At 36.6% G+C, this 14,594-nt stretch overlaps 1 protein-coding gene across 5 annotated transcripts in view; it reads right to left on the reverse strand.

Annotated features, from left to right (window-relative positions):
• Positions 1-4,220: 4,220 nt before the first annotated feature.
• The window catches only part of PTBP3 (polypyrimidine tract binding protein 3), a 51,058-nt gene continuing 40,684 nt past the window's right edge, over positions 4,221-14,594 (reverse strand). For all 5 annotated transcript variants that reach the window (XM_077790082.1, XM_021525027.3, XM_077790081.1 and 2 more), the window contains 4 exons: positions 14,484-14,576; positions 13,719-13,935; positions 12,641-12,718; positions 4,221-11,965 (listed from right to left, as the gene is read on the reverse strand). In XM_077790082.1, coding sequence (XP_077646208.1) covers positions 11,833-11,965; positions 12,641-12,718; positions 13,719-13,935; positions 14,484-14,576 — 521 coding nt within the window. In that variant the 3' untranslated portion in view covers positions 4,221-11,832. The remainder of the gene's footprint in view (positions 11,966-12,640; positions 12,719-13,718; positions 13,936-14,483; positions 14,577-14,594) is intronic.

Here is a 14,594-nt window from a genome sequence, read left to right on the forward strand (position 1 = left end):
TTAAATTTTCGCTCAAGGTACCGCTCCATCATTTGGAGAGTAAGAAGTTATGTGTATGTCAGTTTAGAGTGTGGTTGTTTAGACTGGATCCCAGTCTTTGAAAGGGCCAGAATCAAGATTAGTCAGCAGGATTCCCAAAGTTACATTCAGCTTCTTAATCAAGCCCAATGTTTCTAGGCAATTGATCTGCAAAGTTATCAGCAATTTTCCTGTTAGATTTCATGAGACAGTAAGTGAGCAAGATATCCCAGGCAAGACAGGATGCTGCTGCTAACATCTTATGGTCAGGCCCTTCAAAAGTAACCTCTTCCTTATCTATTTTCCTGTTGATGAGTGGCAACAATGACCTTAAAATATTTCTGAAGGGCCTTGATTAAAATCACATGCATTAAAAAAAAACCAAACACCTAAATGAAAAATGTAATCTCCCTCTAACATAAAATTGGCAGAATCTAAGCCCTGCAGAATAAGCAGTTTGTGTAAATGCTAGACATACACAGTGACTGAACAACTTCCTCAAAGAAAAGCTGTTCATACAAGTAGCATAGTTCTGCACTGACTGATGAAAAAAGAGCTCCATAAAATGTTCAAATAAGTTCTTTGGAAATCTTACAATGACATATAGCATACCTTGAAGGAGAAATTAACTCAGGCCATCTTGTGTCAGGCAGGCTGTAACCAGCAGTGCCAAACCAGAGTAGAAAAAGAGAAAAAACCATTTATATCATAACAAGTCTCAGCATCAAGAAGTGTGGTGTTGTTTATCAACCTTTGTGTCTCTGTGGTTGAATTAACATTGAAAGATCTAATGCTCAAAGAGCATAATGCACAGTTGTTTATTGTTGAAACAAACACACTCAACAATAATGGAGTTGACTGGGAGAGGTCTGCTATTAAAAATCTTCAACCAGTTTAGTATCTGATAGACCAATGAAGGCTCTGGGAAAGAGGATAAACTTGTTGAAACACAAAGAGCAACAGTATAAACCCTGTATAATTAAAGCCTCAGCAAGACAGAGTTTTAAGCTTTTCAGTCACAATGAGAACATATATACAAATGGAAAAGAGCATGTCACCCAACCAAACATTACATGAAGGAAGGTATAGAAACCACTTTCAGTTAATAGATACGACAGAAGAGATTACCTGGGTAGCAAACTGTTCTTAGAAATTTATTGTGACCTTAAATAGAAAAACTACTTTCAGAGCTTTTCACAATGGGGAACCTTAGTCACACAATTCACAAAATACTTCAAATCTGATGACCAGATGATTCAAATTCTGCATATACAGAAATGACATTTTGCTGAAGGTACAGTATTGCTGTATTAAATCTCACACTGCTTTTGGACAATTTGGCCATAGGAGAGAATTGGAAGAGGGAAGAAAAGGAAAGAAAGGGAGAAGGTCAGTAATGCTGAAAAGTCAGCCAGTAACAGTGCCATGTTTTTTGGTAGGAACTAAACCTGAAAACTTCAGGTTTTTGTCAGAAGTTTTTAATTAGAAAAGAACCCACAGCCCTCCTCTCCAAGGCCCACCCACATTGCACTAAAACAGACCATGAAGCTACAGACAGTTCTTCATAGATCAACAGAATTTATAGTGAATAGCAAAGTTATCTTAATTTCTTTAGCCTTTGTAATTTTTTTTTTGTGTTGAGATCATATTTGTTTTAAAAGAAGTTTCCATTTTATTTCTACAGGCAGTGATACTTACTGAATATATTCTCTAGGTATGTGTTAGGCAGCACCACAGCAGACCAGAAATGGAACCTGTATCCAACCACAGAGCTGCAAGCTTGCAGCATTATGCAATATCCTTCAGCCCATCCTCCTTTAAAAAAAGTTTCCAAGCATTGAGCAATGTGGCTTTGCCAACTAAGATGGGCTCTGGAGGGAAAAAAGAAACACAGAAAACCTTTAATAAAAATCCTTACAGACCCTGCATTGTACAAACAATATGCACACACAGGAGAAACAGTTTATATACAATCATATAGGCTCGCTTGGAAGAGACCTTAAAGATATAGTCTGATCCGCCTGCCATGAATATGACACCTTCCACCAGACCAGGTTGCTCCAAGCCCCATCCGACCTGGCCTTGAATATTTCCAAGGATGGGAAGTCCATGACTTCTCTAGCCAGGTTGTTCCAGGTTGTTCTCACCTCCCCTACAGTAAAGGAATTCTTCCTAGTATCTAATACAAACTTACTCTCATTTATCTTGAGGCCATTTTCTCTTGTCTTACTGCTCTTGTGAAAAATCCCTCTCTAGCCTTCTCGTAATTCCCCTAAGCTACACAGCCAGAAAAAACACTTTACATAGTAGATTTAATGTAGGAGTTACAGAAGGTGTATTTTGCTTCCATTAAAAGCTCTGATTCTCACAAAAGGAGAGAGTGGCTGTTTGAAGCAGATTGGAAATAAACCACAGGACCTGAAAGTGTTATCCTGATGAACTGTCTTAAGAAAAAGCAGCAAATAATATGGAATAAGAATGATCACTAACTTGAGACTAAAGTATTAGTCTCATTATAAGAGCTTTTTTGGAGCCAGACAACTCATTCTGCTACCTTAGCACTACCTTAAAGACATTTGTTCTTGTTGTCACTAGACTGTTTCTCTCTGTTTTTTTGCAGCATTTGAGACAAGTTAATGTTCAACAGCAAAGGCATTGGTCTGGAAATGGTCTCTGGGATGACTCACTTTCCTCAGGTCTCTTCTTCCCTCAGCCTCTACCCCCTACACCTTCTCTCACCTACATATTCTACCACAACTTCTGCTGTCATTATATTTTGTTTAGAAATTCTTGTACTCACCTGCTATATGCCAAAGAACTCAAGTACAAATATCTCAGCGCAGTTAAGAAAATGCAAGTGGGAATTTTTATTGTATTTTCAAAGCATACAATAAATCTTCTTTCCACCTCTGTAAATGGGTGAACCCTAGGGCTATAAAGAAATCTTCTGGATTGATCCAGACCATATGAGAGATCAGATGATGGCAAATTCATCAGTTACTGCCCTTTCTCTTTCAGCCTGCATGTAACAGAACAAATTCTGGTATCAAAAGTTCTATATCTGCGCTATTTAAAAGTTGTATTTAATTTTTCATTTTCCAAGATGGACACTTATATAAACTGCTTAAGGAAAAGGATTACTGGGATTGTATTGCGGGATTAACAACAGAAGACAAGAATTCAAGATGGGATATACTTTTTGGTTAAGGAGCAATGGAAGATGACAACAGTCAGGAATTTCACTTTCTCACACATTCTCGGGCAGACTTGGTCAAAAAATAAAAGGCCAGATTATGGCCACCAAAAGCTAGCATCTTCCCCAGAATGCTTTTCAAATATTTAAGCATCAAGGACAAAAATCAAGAGTTACACATGGAGACTTAGTATCTGTCTTTTAAAGAATAATTTGCTGAAACTTTCAATTCAGTCTAAACTGAGTCAGATTTTTCTCCCCACAAAAGCATCTACACTCAAGAGACTGGCAATTGCATAATTTAGTGGGTGGGAGACAATTAAATCCTTGCCAGACTGGCTGAAAATTTTAGTTCAGAAAAAGGTGTTGCATTCTCCTTGTATTTGTATCTATGGCCTTAGACTCCTATCTGTTTACCATCAATCCTGAATTTTGGATGCAAGAATAAGAGGGTCTAAATTAGTATTGTGCAACACAGAGAAAGGAGCATGAAAACCAAAGGAATATGAAAGAACAGCAATCATCAAAATAGGAAGCTGAAAGCAGATCATCTTTTTAAGCTGCTGCTTACATTCTTTTAAATCTTTGTGCAAAGGATATGAACTTCAATCCTAGAACTAGAAAAGAGTACAGCATGCTAAAAGATAAAGGAATTCTCAACGATAAGGGACAAGTCTCTAATCACTGAAGCCTCTCATCCCTGTCTCAAATAACAAAATACTCATCAACTACTGTATTGGTTTAGAGTTGTAGAATAATTTTCCATCCTACTGAAAATAAGAAAATAAAAATTTCTGCACTGCTCAGGAAAAAGTTTAGGTGCTGCTAACCTTCACTTCTTGCTAAAGATGTGCGTTAATCCTCTTAAAATACTTTTGATATGAAAAGCTTTTTTTTTTTAGATGCCCATGGATGCTGAAGGAAAAAAAAATAGATGTTATTAGCTGTACAACTGTAAGACCAAAAAACCCCAAAGTAATAGATAAGAACACAGGAAAATTTAAGAGAGTACAGACATAATTACATTTATTAAAAGACATGCTACAGCATCTAGAGTTAGGAAATTAGGTAGGTATAGATATCGTGTAACTAGAAAAAACACGTACCTAAAAAACCAGACTATATTACAGCATAAGCAAAATCAAATTCACCATGCACTACACAGTCACAAAATAGGTTTCTTTAATTCATCTTATATCTTTTCAGTTTTAAATCATCTCCACAGATATAAAATATTTTTCATGCAATGCCACAAGATGCTTTACAAATGAAAGTTTTTGCTTATTAAAATATACAGACAATCTTTTCATATAAAAACATTTTACATTTCAATTTGTTTCCCCAAACACTCTTATGCCATATTAAAAAAAAAAAAGCAAAAAACAACAAAACAGGATATTACAAATATTTACAGTATTTTCCTGTGTTAGATGAACATTTTTATAAACTGATAGGGAACTTTTATGAATGGATCAACAGCAATTCTTAGAGATGTTTCCTGTGTCTTGAATACAGTACTAAAAGCAACATATTAACATTTTGCCTTCTCTCACACCACTTGTTTCACATTACTATCTCCATTTTCCACTGTTTCTACCATCAGTAACAATCTCAAATAGAGGCCACTTTGGGTCTTCCCATCAGAAGGGAGTGTCAGAGATAACAGGTTTCCATACATCTCAGTAAAACCAGAACATTCTTTGGTCAGAGAATGAAGTGACATTCTGATGCAAGAATCTGCTTTGTTAGCAACTTTCATCTTGTTCGGCTGCAGTTCTATGGTGACCTTCTGCAGAAAGTGGGTAACATATTAAAAAATAATTGGAAAGGGCTTCAAATCAAGTTTATGTGTGGTAGCTTCCCACTCATAAATAAAGCACAGTTTCCAAGAACTGAAAAATTGCTTACAGTGATGACATTAATCTGCTGAAGTAAAAGCTTTCTTCATTATCAAGGACCTTCAATTATGTAAGCATTGAATTTATTTGGGACTGCTCCAAGCACATGTCATTATTATCTGAAGTTGGAAATAACGTGAGTTATGCTTGGATTCCTACACATTGCAGTAGAAAAGTAAAACTGTTATGGGAAAGACAGTAGAATAATTAAATCTGTATTGAAACAGCTGTAGTTCACTTCTTGTATAGTCAGTAGACAATAGTAATTTTTCACAATATAAATATACATTTTCCAGAGGGGAAAAATGTATTTATTATAATTAAGACACCTAAAGGTATGAAAAACCCTATATATAAAACTACTGAAGGCACAAAAACTTTGGTCCAATTTTGTTCCTACATAACATCCCCATCAATAAAACCTGAAGTTAAATGCTTCAGAAATTTTATATTCAAATTGTTAGGATTTGCTTTGAAAAGAGCAGGCAAACAATCTTGTATATAGCAAACTAAACTTCAGAAGACAGAAGATAAAGTTAATTTAAAGAAAAAATTCTGTGCAATCTGACTAGTATAGTTTCCACACAACAGTAACAAGACTAAGTCTGGTAGTTGGGCTCCAACTAACGATGTATCAGGGCCAAAGGTTAAGGCAAAACAATACTTTTTGTAGGCAGCTAACCTCTCATTTGAAAAACAGAAGTATAAGCTAACAGCATAAAATGGCAACTACTAGGTTTACATCTCTTATAAAAAACCCCAACTTAACACTTGCCTACTGACATGAATCAGAGGAGGGCAAGATAATTGATCAGACAGACCTCACTGGCACTACCATCCACAAAGACAAATAGTGTTCTTGGCACACAAACACAGGTTTGCTGCCTGTAATCAGAAAAATGTCACAAATAGGCAAGTTTCCACAGGTATGCAGAATATCTTCTGAATATAAGGACCTCAATTTATTAGTACACAAATCCAGTGCAACTTACAGGACCAGCAGACAAGGCAACCGAATCAAATTATGAGTCAAAATTTCAGAAATTGGTTCTGATGCTTTAAGAGTTCTGCAGAAATTAAAAGAAGCAGAGGTTTTACCATTATATAACAAATCAAGAATCATTTGAAAAGGCACTTAGCTGCTCCTGGGTTGTTAAAAAGGCCTTATTACACTTTGAAGCAAGCGTGCATCTATCCAAAAAAATGGACTAGGAGGTAACTCAGAGTTGATTCAAGGACATGACATATACAGAGGCATAACCATACGGTCACAGAATCATAGAATATGCAGAAGTGGAAGGGACCCACAAGGATCAAGTCCAACTCCTGGCCCTGCACAAGACAGCCCCAAAGAATCCCACCATGTACCCAAATTCCAACTCAAACTGTACATGTTACCAGATACTTGACAAACGGAAATTAATAACATATATTAAACATATATTAAAGAAATTTAACAGCTTAAGGCCACAGTATAAAGAAGATGAACACAGAATCCTCTTCAGAGTTACACAGGTAAGAGGGGAAAAGGCAAAAGACATAGAATGTAGTATATTTAAAGCCTAGTTACTAATTAAGGAAGCAAATTCACAATGAGGACCACCAAACAGAAAAGAACTGTGGAACAGGAAAGAACTGAGAATTTGTTCCATTTGATTTTTTTTTTCATTTACATGGACAATTCTTTGAGTAATGGCTTAAAGTTGTCTATAACCTGACTGAAATGTAGGACTAAGGCCTTTGGAGGTCCTATTCCATCTACATCACCACAAGACTCTGTAGAATATGATTCTTTCCCAAATCCTGCTCTTTTCACAGATATCCAGAGCTTTAGAGAATCAAGAACTGAGATGCAACTGTGCTTTTGCACCAGGCACTAATGAGTCAAGCACAAAGTATAAAAAGTATTCCTCCTGCCATGAATCTTCACAACAATGCATTGTAATAATTAAGGTGCTACGTTTATGCTTTCAATTATTCAAGGTGGAACACTAAAAAGGAAGAAGTAACCTTAACTAGTGCCTTCACATTACCAAGCAAATGTTAAGATGTACTGTCAAGTTTCAAAGCTTATCTGTATGTCTTGTGAAAGCAGATCTCACTAAGAGGCAGCATCTTTCAGATATACACAAATCTAAAAGTATGTTGGCGAGAATAATTTGGTTGCAATAAAGGTGAATAAAAAAATAAAGAACAATAAAGGTGAATAAAAAAAGATACACAATACTTGTATCACAAATCCAAAGAGCAAACATAATAAATACTGACATTCAGATTTTTCCTAAGTTAAAATTTTTTAAGATTCCACAGGCAGTCTTTTCATCGAAGCTCACAGTCAAAGGGAAGGTGTTTGAAAGAGCCAGTCAAATCTGGTGAATCAGCAAATGCTTCTGGGGCTGTACCCCATGCAGGAGTTTTGCTGCTTTGACCATGGGACTTGCTTTCAGAAATTGCTCTACTGAGGGTTGACAGGGTCCATTGGTCAGAACAGGGGAAAAGCATCTTCTGCCACAGGCTTGTCAAGGTGGTGAGAAGGGCTTTAATCTAAAGATGCCAGGGCAAATGAACCTCAGTCCATCCCACTCCTATCAATTTGATGCCAGTGCCAGCAGAAGAAAAACACAAGGGAATTGTAGCTACTTCAGCCAGTAAGTCAGCTTCATTAGAGTTTCAAATCCAAAGCACCTATGCAAGAGTACATATGAAAGGAAATAAACAAGCAGAGTTAGACATGTAGGCACGCCTTTGACCTCACTGGTATGTCATGGACACACAGTGGGATGGTTCCAAAGAGTAGAGTGTTGGAATGGAAGGATATGGATATCAGCTCTTCAGAAAAGACTGGAAGGGTAGACAAGGAGGTGGTGCTGCCCTCTATGTCAATGATCAGCCAGAGATCATGGAGCCTTACTTGGGGATGGATGAGGAGCTGACTGAGAGTTAATGGGTCAGGATTAAAGGCACACAAGGGAAGGTGGCTTTATAGTGGGGGTCTGCTACAGATTGTCTGACCAGGAAGACAGAGAAGATGAGGCCCCTTACAGAGAAGAACAGCCTCACATACACAAACCTTCCTCATGGGGAACTTTAACCACTCTAATATCTATCAACACAGCAGCACATAACCAATCCAGAAGCTGCCTGGAATGCACTGATGATAACTTCCTTCTTCAACTGATGGACGAGCCAAGGAGAGGAGGCGCTATGTTGGACCTTTTTTTCCCCAACAAGGAGGAACTGGTTCCCACCAGTGTGAAGTTCAGGGGCAGCCTTGACTGCGAGGACCATGAAATGGAGTTTGAGATCCTTAGGGCAGCAAGGAAAGTGCACAGAAAGCTCACTACCCTGGACTTCAGGAGAGCAGACTTTGGCATCCTCAGGGATCTGCCTCATAGAGTACCATGGGATAAGGCCCTGGAGGGAAGAGGGACCAAGGAAAGCTGGTTGGTATTCAAGGATCACCTTCTCCAAGCTCAGGAGTGATTATCCCAACAAAGGAAGTCAGGCAAAAATGTCAGGATGGTGTTAGATGAACAAGGAACCCTAAAAGGATGAATTCAAACACTAATAGTAATAACACGTAGCCTGGGAGGAAAAGAGTTTTCTGAGCAGCCCAAGTCTATGAAATTGTGAAAGCTAAAGCTTTTCTTGGAAAGGGAAAATATAGCCTTCATTTGTAAAAGGGAAAATGAGAAAGACCCAGGGAACTACAAGTCTGGAAGTCCCACCTTGGTTCTCAGAAAGATTATTAAGTAGATGGCTCCACTAAAGCCAAATCATGCCTGAGAGATTTAATGGCCTTCCACAACAGTAACTGCAATGGTGAATAAGAAAAGAGCAACTGATGTCATCTACCAGGACTTGTGCAAAGTATGACACTGTCTCACAAAACTTCCTTGTCCCTAATCTGGAGACACGGATTTGATGAGTGGAACTCTAGTGGGAAAAGGAATTGGCTAAATGGCCACATTCAAAGAGTTGTGGTCAACAGCTTGATGTCCAAGTGGAGACCAATAATGAGCAGTGTTCTGTAAGGATAATCATTGATTGGTACCAGAGCTGTTAAACAGCCTTGTTGGTGACATGGACAGTGGAATCAACTGCACCCTCTACAAGATTGCTGACTACATCAAGCTCTGTGGTGCAGTCAGCACACCTGGAAAGAAAGGATACTATCCAGAAGGATCTGGACAGACTGAGCAGTCTGAGTCTGTAAGAAACTCATGAAGATCAACCCACACCATTCTGTGATTCTGTAAAATCCAAAAAATAACATGCCTTAGGGGAATATTATTCCTAAACCAGTTGAACTTTCTAGTACATAATACATTCTGCATATTTATATAGATGTGTTGTACAGCACTTATTATAGCTACATCTGTGCAGTCAGATGGGCTGCTATTGTTGAGGAACACATTCACTGAGGTAGCTCGGAGTGCAGCTGCAGTGGAGCTGCAGGATGAGCTCAGGCTGGGGGAGCCCAGGCAAAGAGGCCATGAAGAGCCAACCCTGGGCACAACAAGGGCCTGGGGACCTGTGCCCAGCCAGGGGACCAGACACTGAGACATGGCAAGAACCGACGATCCCAGACCTTCCCACGCTTAGACTGGTGAGAGGATAAAAGCCCAAGGGATCCTTTGTTCAGGGTCCCTCCTCAGAGACACCAGCCAGAGCTGTTAGTTTGTTATTGCACTGTGATGAAATTGTTTTAATGGTGGGATGCCTGAGATTGCTATGGAAAACCTGGGGATGGAACCCTGGTGTGACGGTGTGAGCGAGGAGACATAGCTGGGAAGGGGCCTTGGTTCCAGATCAGGTGGTGCAAGAGTGCCAGAGTGGCTCCTGGATGGCCAGGCAGAGAAGTTTCCTTAATACTACACCTGTAACCAATTTACATAGATCAAGGTAGTATCTGGCAAGCTACTACATAGGCTGATTATGCAAAAATAATTCAGAGAGAAAATTTGAGAAAGCTCACTACAGGATACTCAGATCATGGTAGAAACATACTGTTTCTTCTAGAAAGATAAAGTCATACAATTCAGATTAACAAAAACAATTATGAGTGGCAAAACATTAGAGCAGAAGTAAATTCTGCAATAGTTAGAAGTAGACAAATGCCGTGTTTGGAAGAAATAGGTCTTTAAAATGTGGTAGGTAAAATTAAATTAATTTTAAATTAGTTTATGTGAAAGCATAAACACCAGGGGGAAAAAGCTCTTAAAAAGAAATTTAGCTTTTTAAAATACAGATTAGTATTCATCAGTATACTTATGGCAAAACCTAACTGCATCTCAGCTCATCCCCCAAAGAGGAATCAAGATTCAGTATCAAACATTTTTTCATACTTACAAAGGAAAGAATTATAGCATTCTATGAATTTAATACTGTAAAGTATTAAAAATAAAGAAATGCAGAAACCCAAAAGAACATTCTGATACAGCCAGTGTCTCTGAAAAAGTCAGATGAAGTCCAGAAAATTAACTGGATTTGCTGTTTGGCCCTCCTATATAGGTTTGTTTGGTTTTTTTGTATATTTTTTCTGGGTGTGAATTTTTTATCAGTGAACAACTACCATCAGAGAAGTGCAACTAGGTAAATTTAAAGAATCTCTATGTGATTTCACAACAAATGAAACCTCACTCCCATCTACATCCAATCTCCATAAGAAAGCATAAGAAACTAGAATTCAAAATATTAATTAATGAAAAAATATATTTCTTGAATTATCATGGAAAACATTTACAAAAAGACCAAAAGGAGAATTTTCACAAGGCCCACAATATTTTTGCAAGATACTTCAGGTAACACTCTATTCATACACATATAGTAAGGCACAAAATAAGAAATTAGGTAAATGCACAGTAATTTAAGTATTAGACTGCAGAGTGGTAAAATACCTCAAGGCTTAGTTTTTCTGCCCTGAAAGATGACCTTAGCAAAAATAACTTCTTAAAACCTTGAGAAACCATCACAGACCTGAATATTTTCCACAAGATTGCAAACATTTAATTATTTAGAAAAACATAAATTATTTTAAATCAGGGCCATTTCCTTGTTTTATTTTCTCTAAGGTACTGTTACACATCCCTTCATAGTAGAAATAGGACATCAAACTTCCAACCCACAGTCAAGCCAAACTAATTCTCCAATACCACACCTTAAAGAAATTTGTCAAATACTTTCATTCCACAGAGAGAAGGCACTGCCTTTTCTCTAATAATTTAATCTTTCTATTTTTATAAACAAGTTATTTGTAAAGATTCACCAAAGTATGAATACACCCTGGTAACATAAATACTATTTAGAGGATACTCACAGTTACTGTTTGCTTTTCTTCAAGAAACCCAAGCACTATTTCACATTCAAATTAGTGTTTAATCTGCACAGAATAGATTTACCTTTTAATTAAACATACTGGTTTGGTACATTGTAAAAGCACTCTAAATTGTTTTGTAAGGCTGATTTCAAACAAAAGCTGAAAGGATGGTCTCAAAATATAAATTTAAGTAGGAAATGTGATGAAAAATATTGTTGCTAGAATGATTTCACAGAAGAATCTTTCTATGGATTACATAATTGCAGCTGGAATCAGAAAAAATCATCACTTAATTTTTTGTGTATGAATGAGGTTTTTCTTTTAAGAGACAGAGTTGGTCAGAGTTCTCTCAGTCTCTATTTGAAGGTTTTACTAAAACCATTATGCAGCCTTAAAGGGAAAATTCAGATTGAAGATTTTGAGAAGGAAACTCTGAGATGTTGGTTTTCTCCAAAGTCATGATTGTGAAGCTCAATGAGAGCGTGAACTGCTTCTTCCACTGAGCCCAGCTGGATAAGAGCCATTTTGCAATCTTTCCTGAAGAACAATAAAAGCACTTATTAATCCTAGCCAAATTTTCACTAGCCAACACAGAAAAGTGGCATAAGTGGTTTATTTTTTCTCAGCTATATCACTCACTTGTACAGCAAAAGAATCAGAGCTACTTATGCATGTGCCAAAATGCAAAGACAAAAAAACTACATAAATTTTGTGAATCTATGCCTTAAAGTCATGTCATTATTTCATTACACTGGACTTCAAAAAGCTAGGTCAAAATAAGGCTTGAAGACCTCTAAGAAATACCTGCATTGTCCATATAGATGAGATTATTGTAGCAGGTATGATTGTACTAAAATAATACTGCCGACTACCCTTAATTGATGTAGATACATTGTAATCACTGTCATTTTCTATATGGCATTTTACATTCACAAAGCTTGTATTTTTGCAAGAAATAAGCATTTACTTTCCTTAAACTTGTTTTATTTCGAATACACATGGAATTTGTCAAAACATCGTGTATTTTCAATTTAGTTATGCTAACTCAGTATTCCATTTAAAATTTTAAGGCAAGGCATCATAAAAGTACACGTATATACTATATATACATGGAATTTTGCCTGTAGTTGTATACACATAGAAAGTCATAAAAAAGCAATTAGCTACTTTCTAGGATGAAAGCTTGCTTAGCAATTTTACAAAAGAACTTACTGTAAAAATTTGAAGCCTTTCACAGTAGATCCTTTACTTGTAAAAAGGTTCTTCAAATCATCGACAGTAACAGAAGACCTAATTGAAAATAGCAAACAAACAAACCAAAACCAAACTCCCCTTAACTTGTAGAAGAGCACAGTGATCTATAATAATATCAAGATCTCAATTTTGTCTTCTAAACTAGTTTTTGTTGTTTAAATTTATCTCCATCAACTCAAACACTTGCACTTACATTTTAGTATTACATTGTGCTACAAAAATATTTTAGACACTATTGTTTTTCATCCAACCTAGTTTCTTTGTCAGTAAAATTCAGATTGCATAAAAACCTCCTAAAACCTTAAGGAATACATTTCATCTTGCAATTTGTGCAAATGCACGTCACATATTTCCAATTTTGAAAGATTTTCATTTTACTCAAAAAGCTGTTTTCAAAGTGTCTTAAAATTTACTTTCTTACTGTGGCAAAATTCCATAGTTTCCTTTTTTCCTCCCTGCGTAGCTGCCAAACAAGAGAACCCTGTAAAACTTATGTTTGGCTGCAATTCCATACACTACTGATAATATTCTAGACATAAAAAGATTGTTTCAGTCTTAAAGAATACACTAAATACTTTTTACTTACTCACAACTTGCCCTTCACATAAGAGACCTGAATTCTGTAGAAACTGTTCTTCAAAAAGTGTTAGAATTATTAAATACCTTATCTATATTAAATAATAATGTCAATGATGGATTTGTTGTCATGTACATTACCATAAAAAACACAACTTTAACCTTTGTGAAAATTTGTGACACAATTTAATGTCAAAAACCAAAAACAAGCTCTCAAGAAGATATAAATTGATCAAAACTCAAAGATGATAACTCCTTCAGTTATCCTCTTTGCTAATGATAATAAAGGGGCATTTAAAGGATTTATTTATTGTTAATTACATGAACTACAGAATTGCACACAGCAGAATGAACTGTAAAAGGCCAAGGAAAGAAAACCAAAACTTATGTTAGACTTTTTAACTTGACAACATCACGTAAAAAACATCTTTGCAAGATGATGAGACATGCAGATACTCACGGGATGTTGGACAGATGCAAGGTTGCAGATGGAGGAAAGATATTTTGGAAATTCTTAGAGCAGGGATTCTTAAAGCGATGTAAAGGGCTATTGCTATAGTCCTTTGTCAGACCTTTGTCCTCTTGTCCCTCACGAGGAAGTTGAATTGTCTGATATTTTGAAAGAGTGGCATGCATGACCCTTCCATAAAGCCTCTGTCCATTCAAGTAGTTGATAGCTAACCAGTGGAAATGTAATTTGAACTAATTAATGGAGGGGAATTAATGGAGGGGAAGAAAATATTTTGAATACTAATACTGTTGTCTACTTACTGTCAGATTTCACATTCTAAATTTAAACTGCAATTTCCACATCTACCAGGTGGGTTAGGTCACAACATTACATTTTAAAAAGGTACAGGATATAATATAATCTCCAGTTCAAATGCCAAAAAATTGCAAAACAGCACTGCAGTACAGATCAGTTGATCTGTTGATCATTCTTAAATAGGTTGGTGTAAGATAAATTACAGGAAAATAATATAATGTATTATTTAAATTAATGACAGGAGAGTTCTATATTTTAATTCTATCATTTACTAGATTGCGATTCATAGGACTATTTTTTAAACCACTAGGAGTATTATCAAAGTTTTATGCAGCATGTAGTAATGCAGCATAATGATGAATTTTATATGTTTATGCTTGTCACTGACAGATAAAAAACTCCTCCTTTATGTTAAACTCATGTTACCTTGAAGCATAACTGTGCCTTAAAATTCTATACCTAATTGAGCTTGGGTTGCATCTGCCATCTGAACCAAAGCTATTCCTCTTTTCTTAAACATGATTTTCACACGATGCACATCACCATACACACCTGCAGAAATCCAGAAAG

This window comes from Lonchura striata, chromosome Z (genome assembly GCF_046129695.1).
Source record: "Lonchura striata isolate bLonStr1 chromosome Z, bLonStr1.mat, whole genome shotgun sequence".
Classification (NCBI taxonomy): Eukaryota; Metazoa; Chordata; class Aves; order Passeriformes; family Estrildidae; genus Lonchura; species Lonchura striata.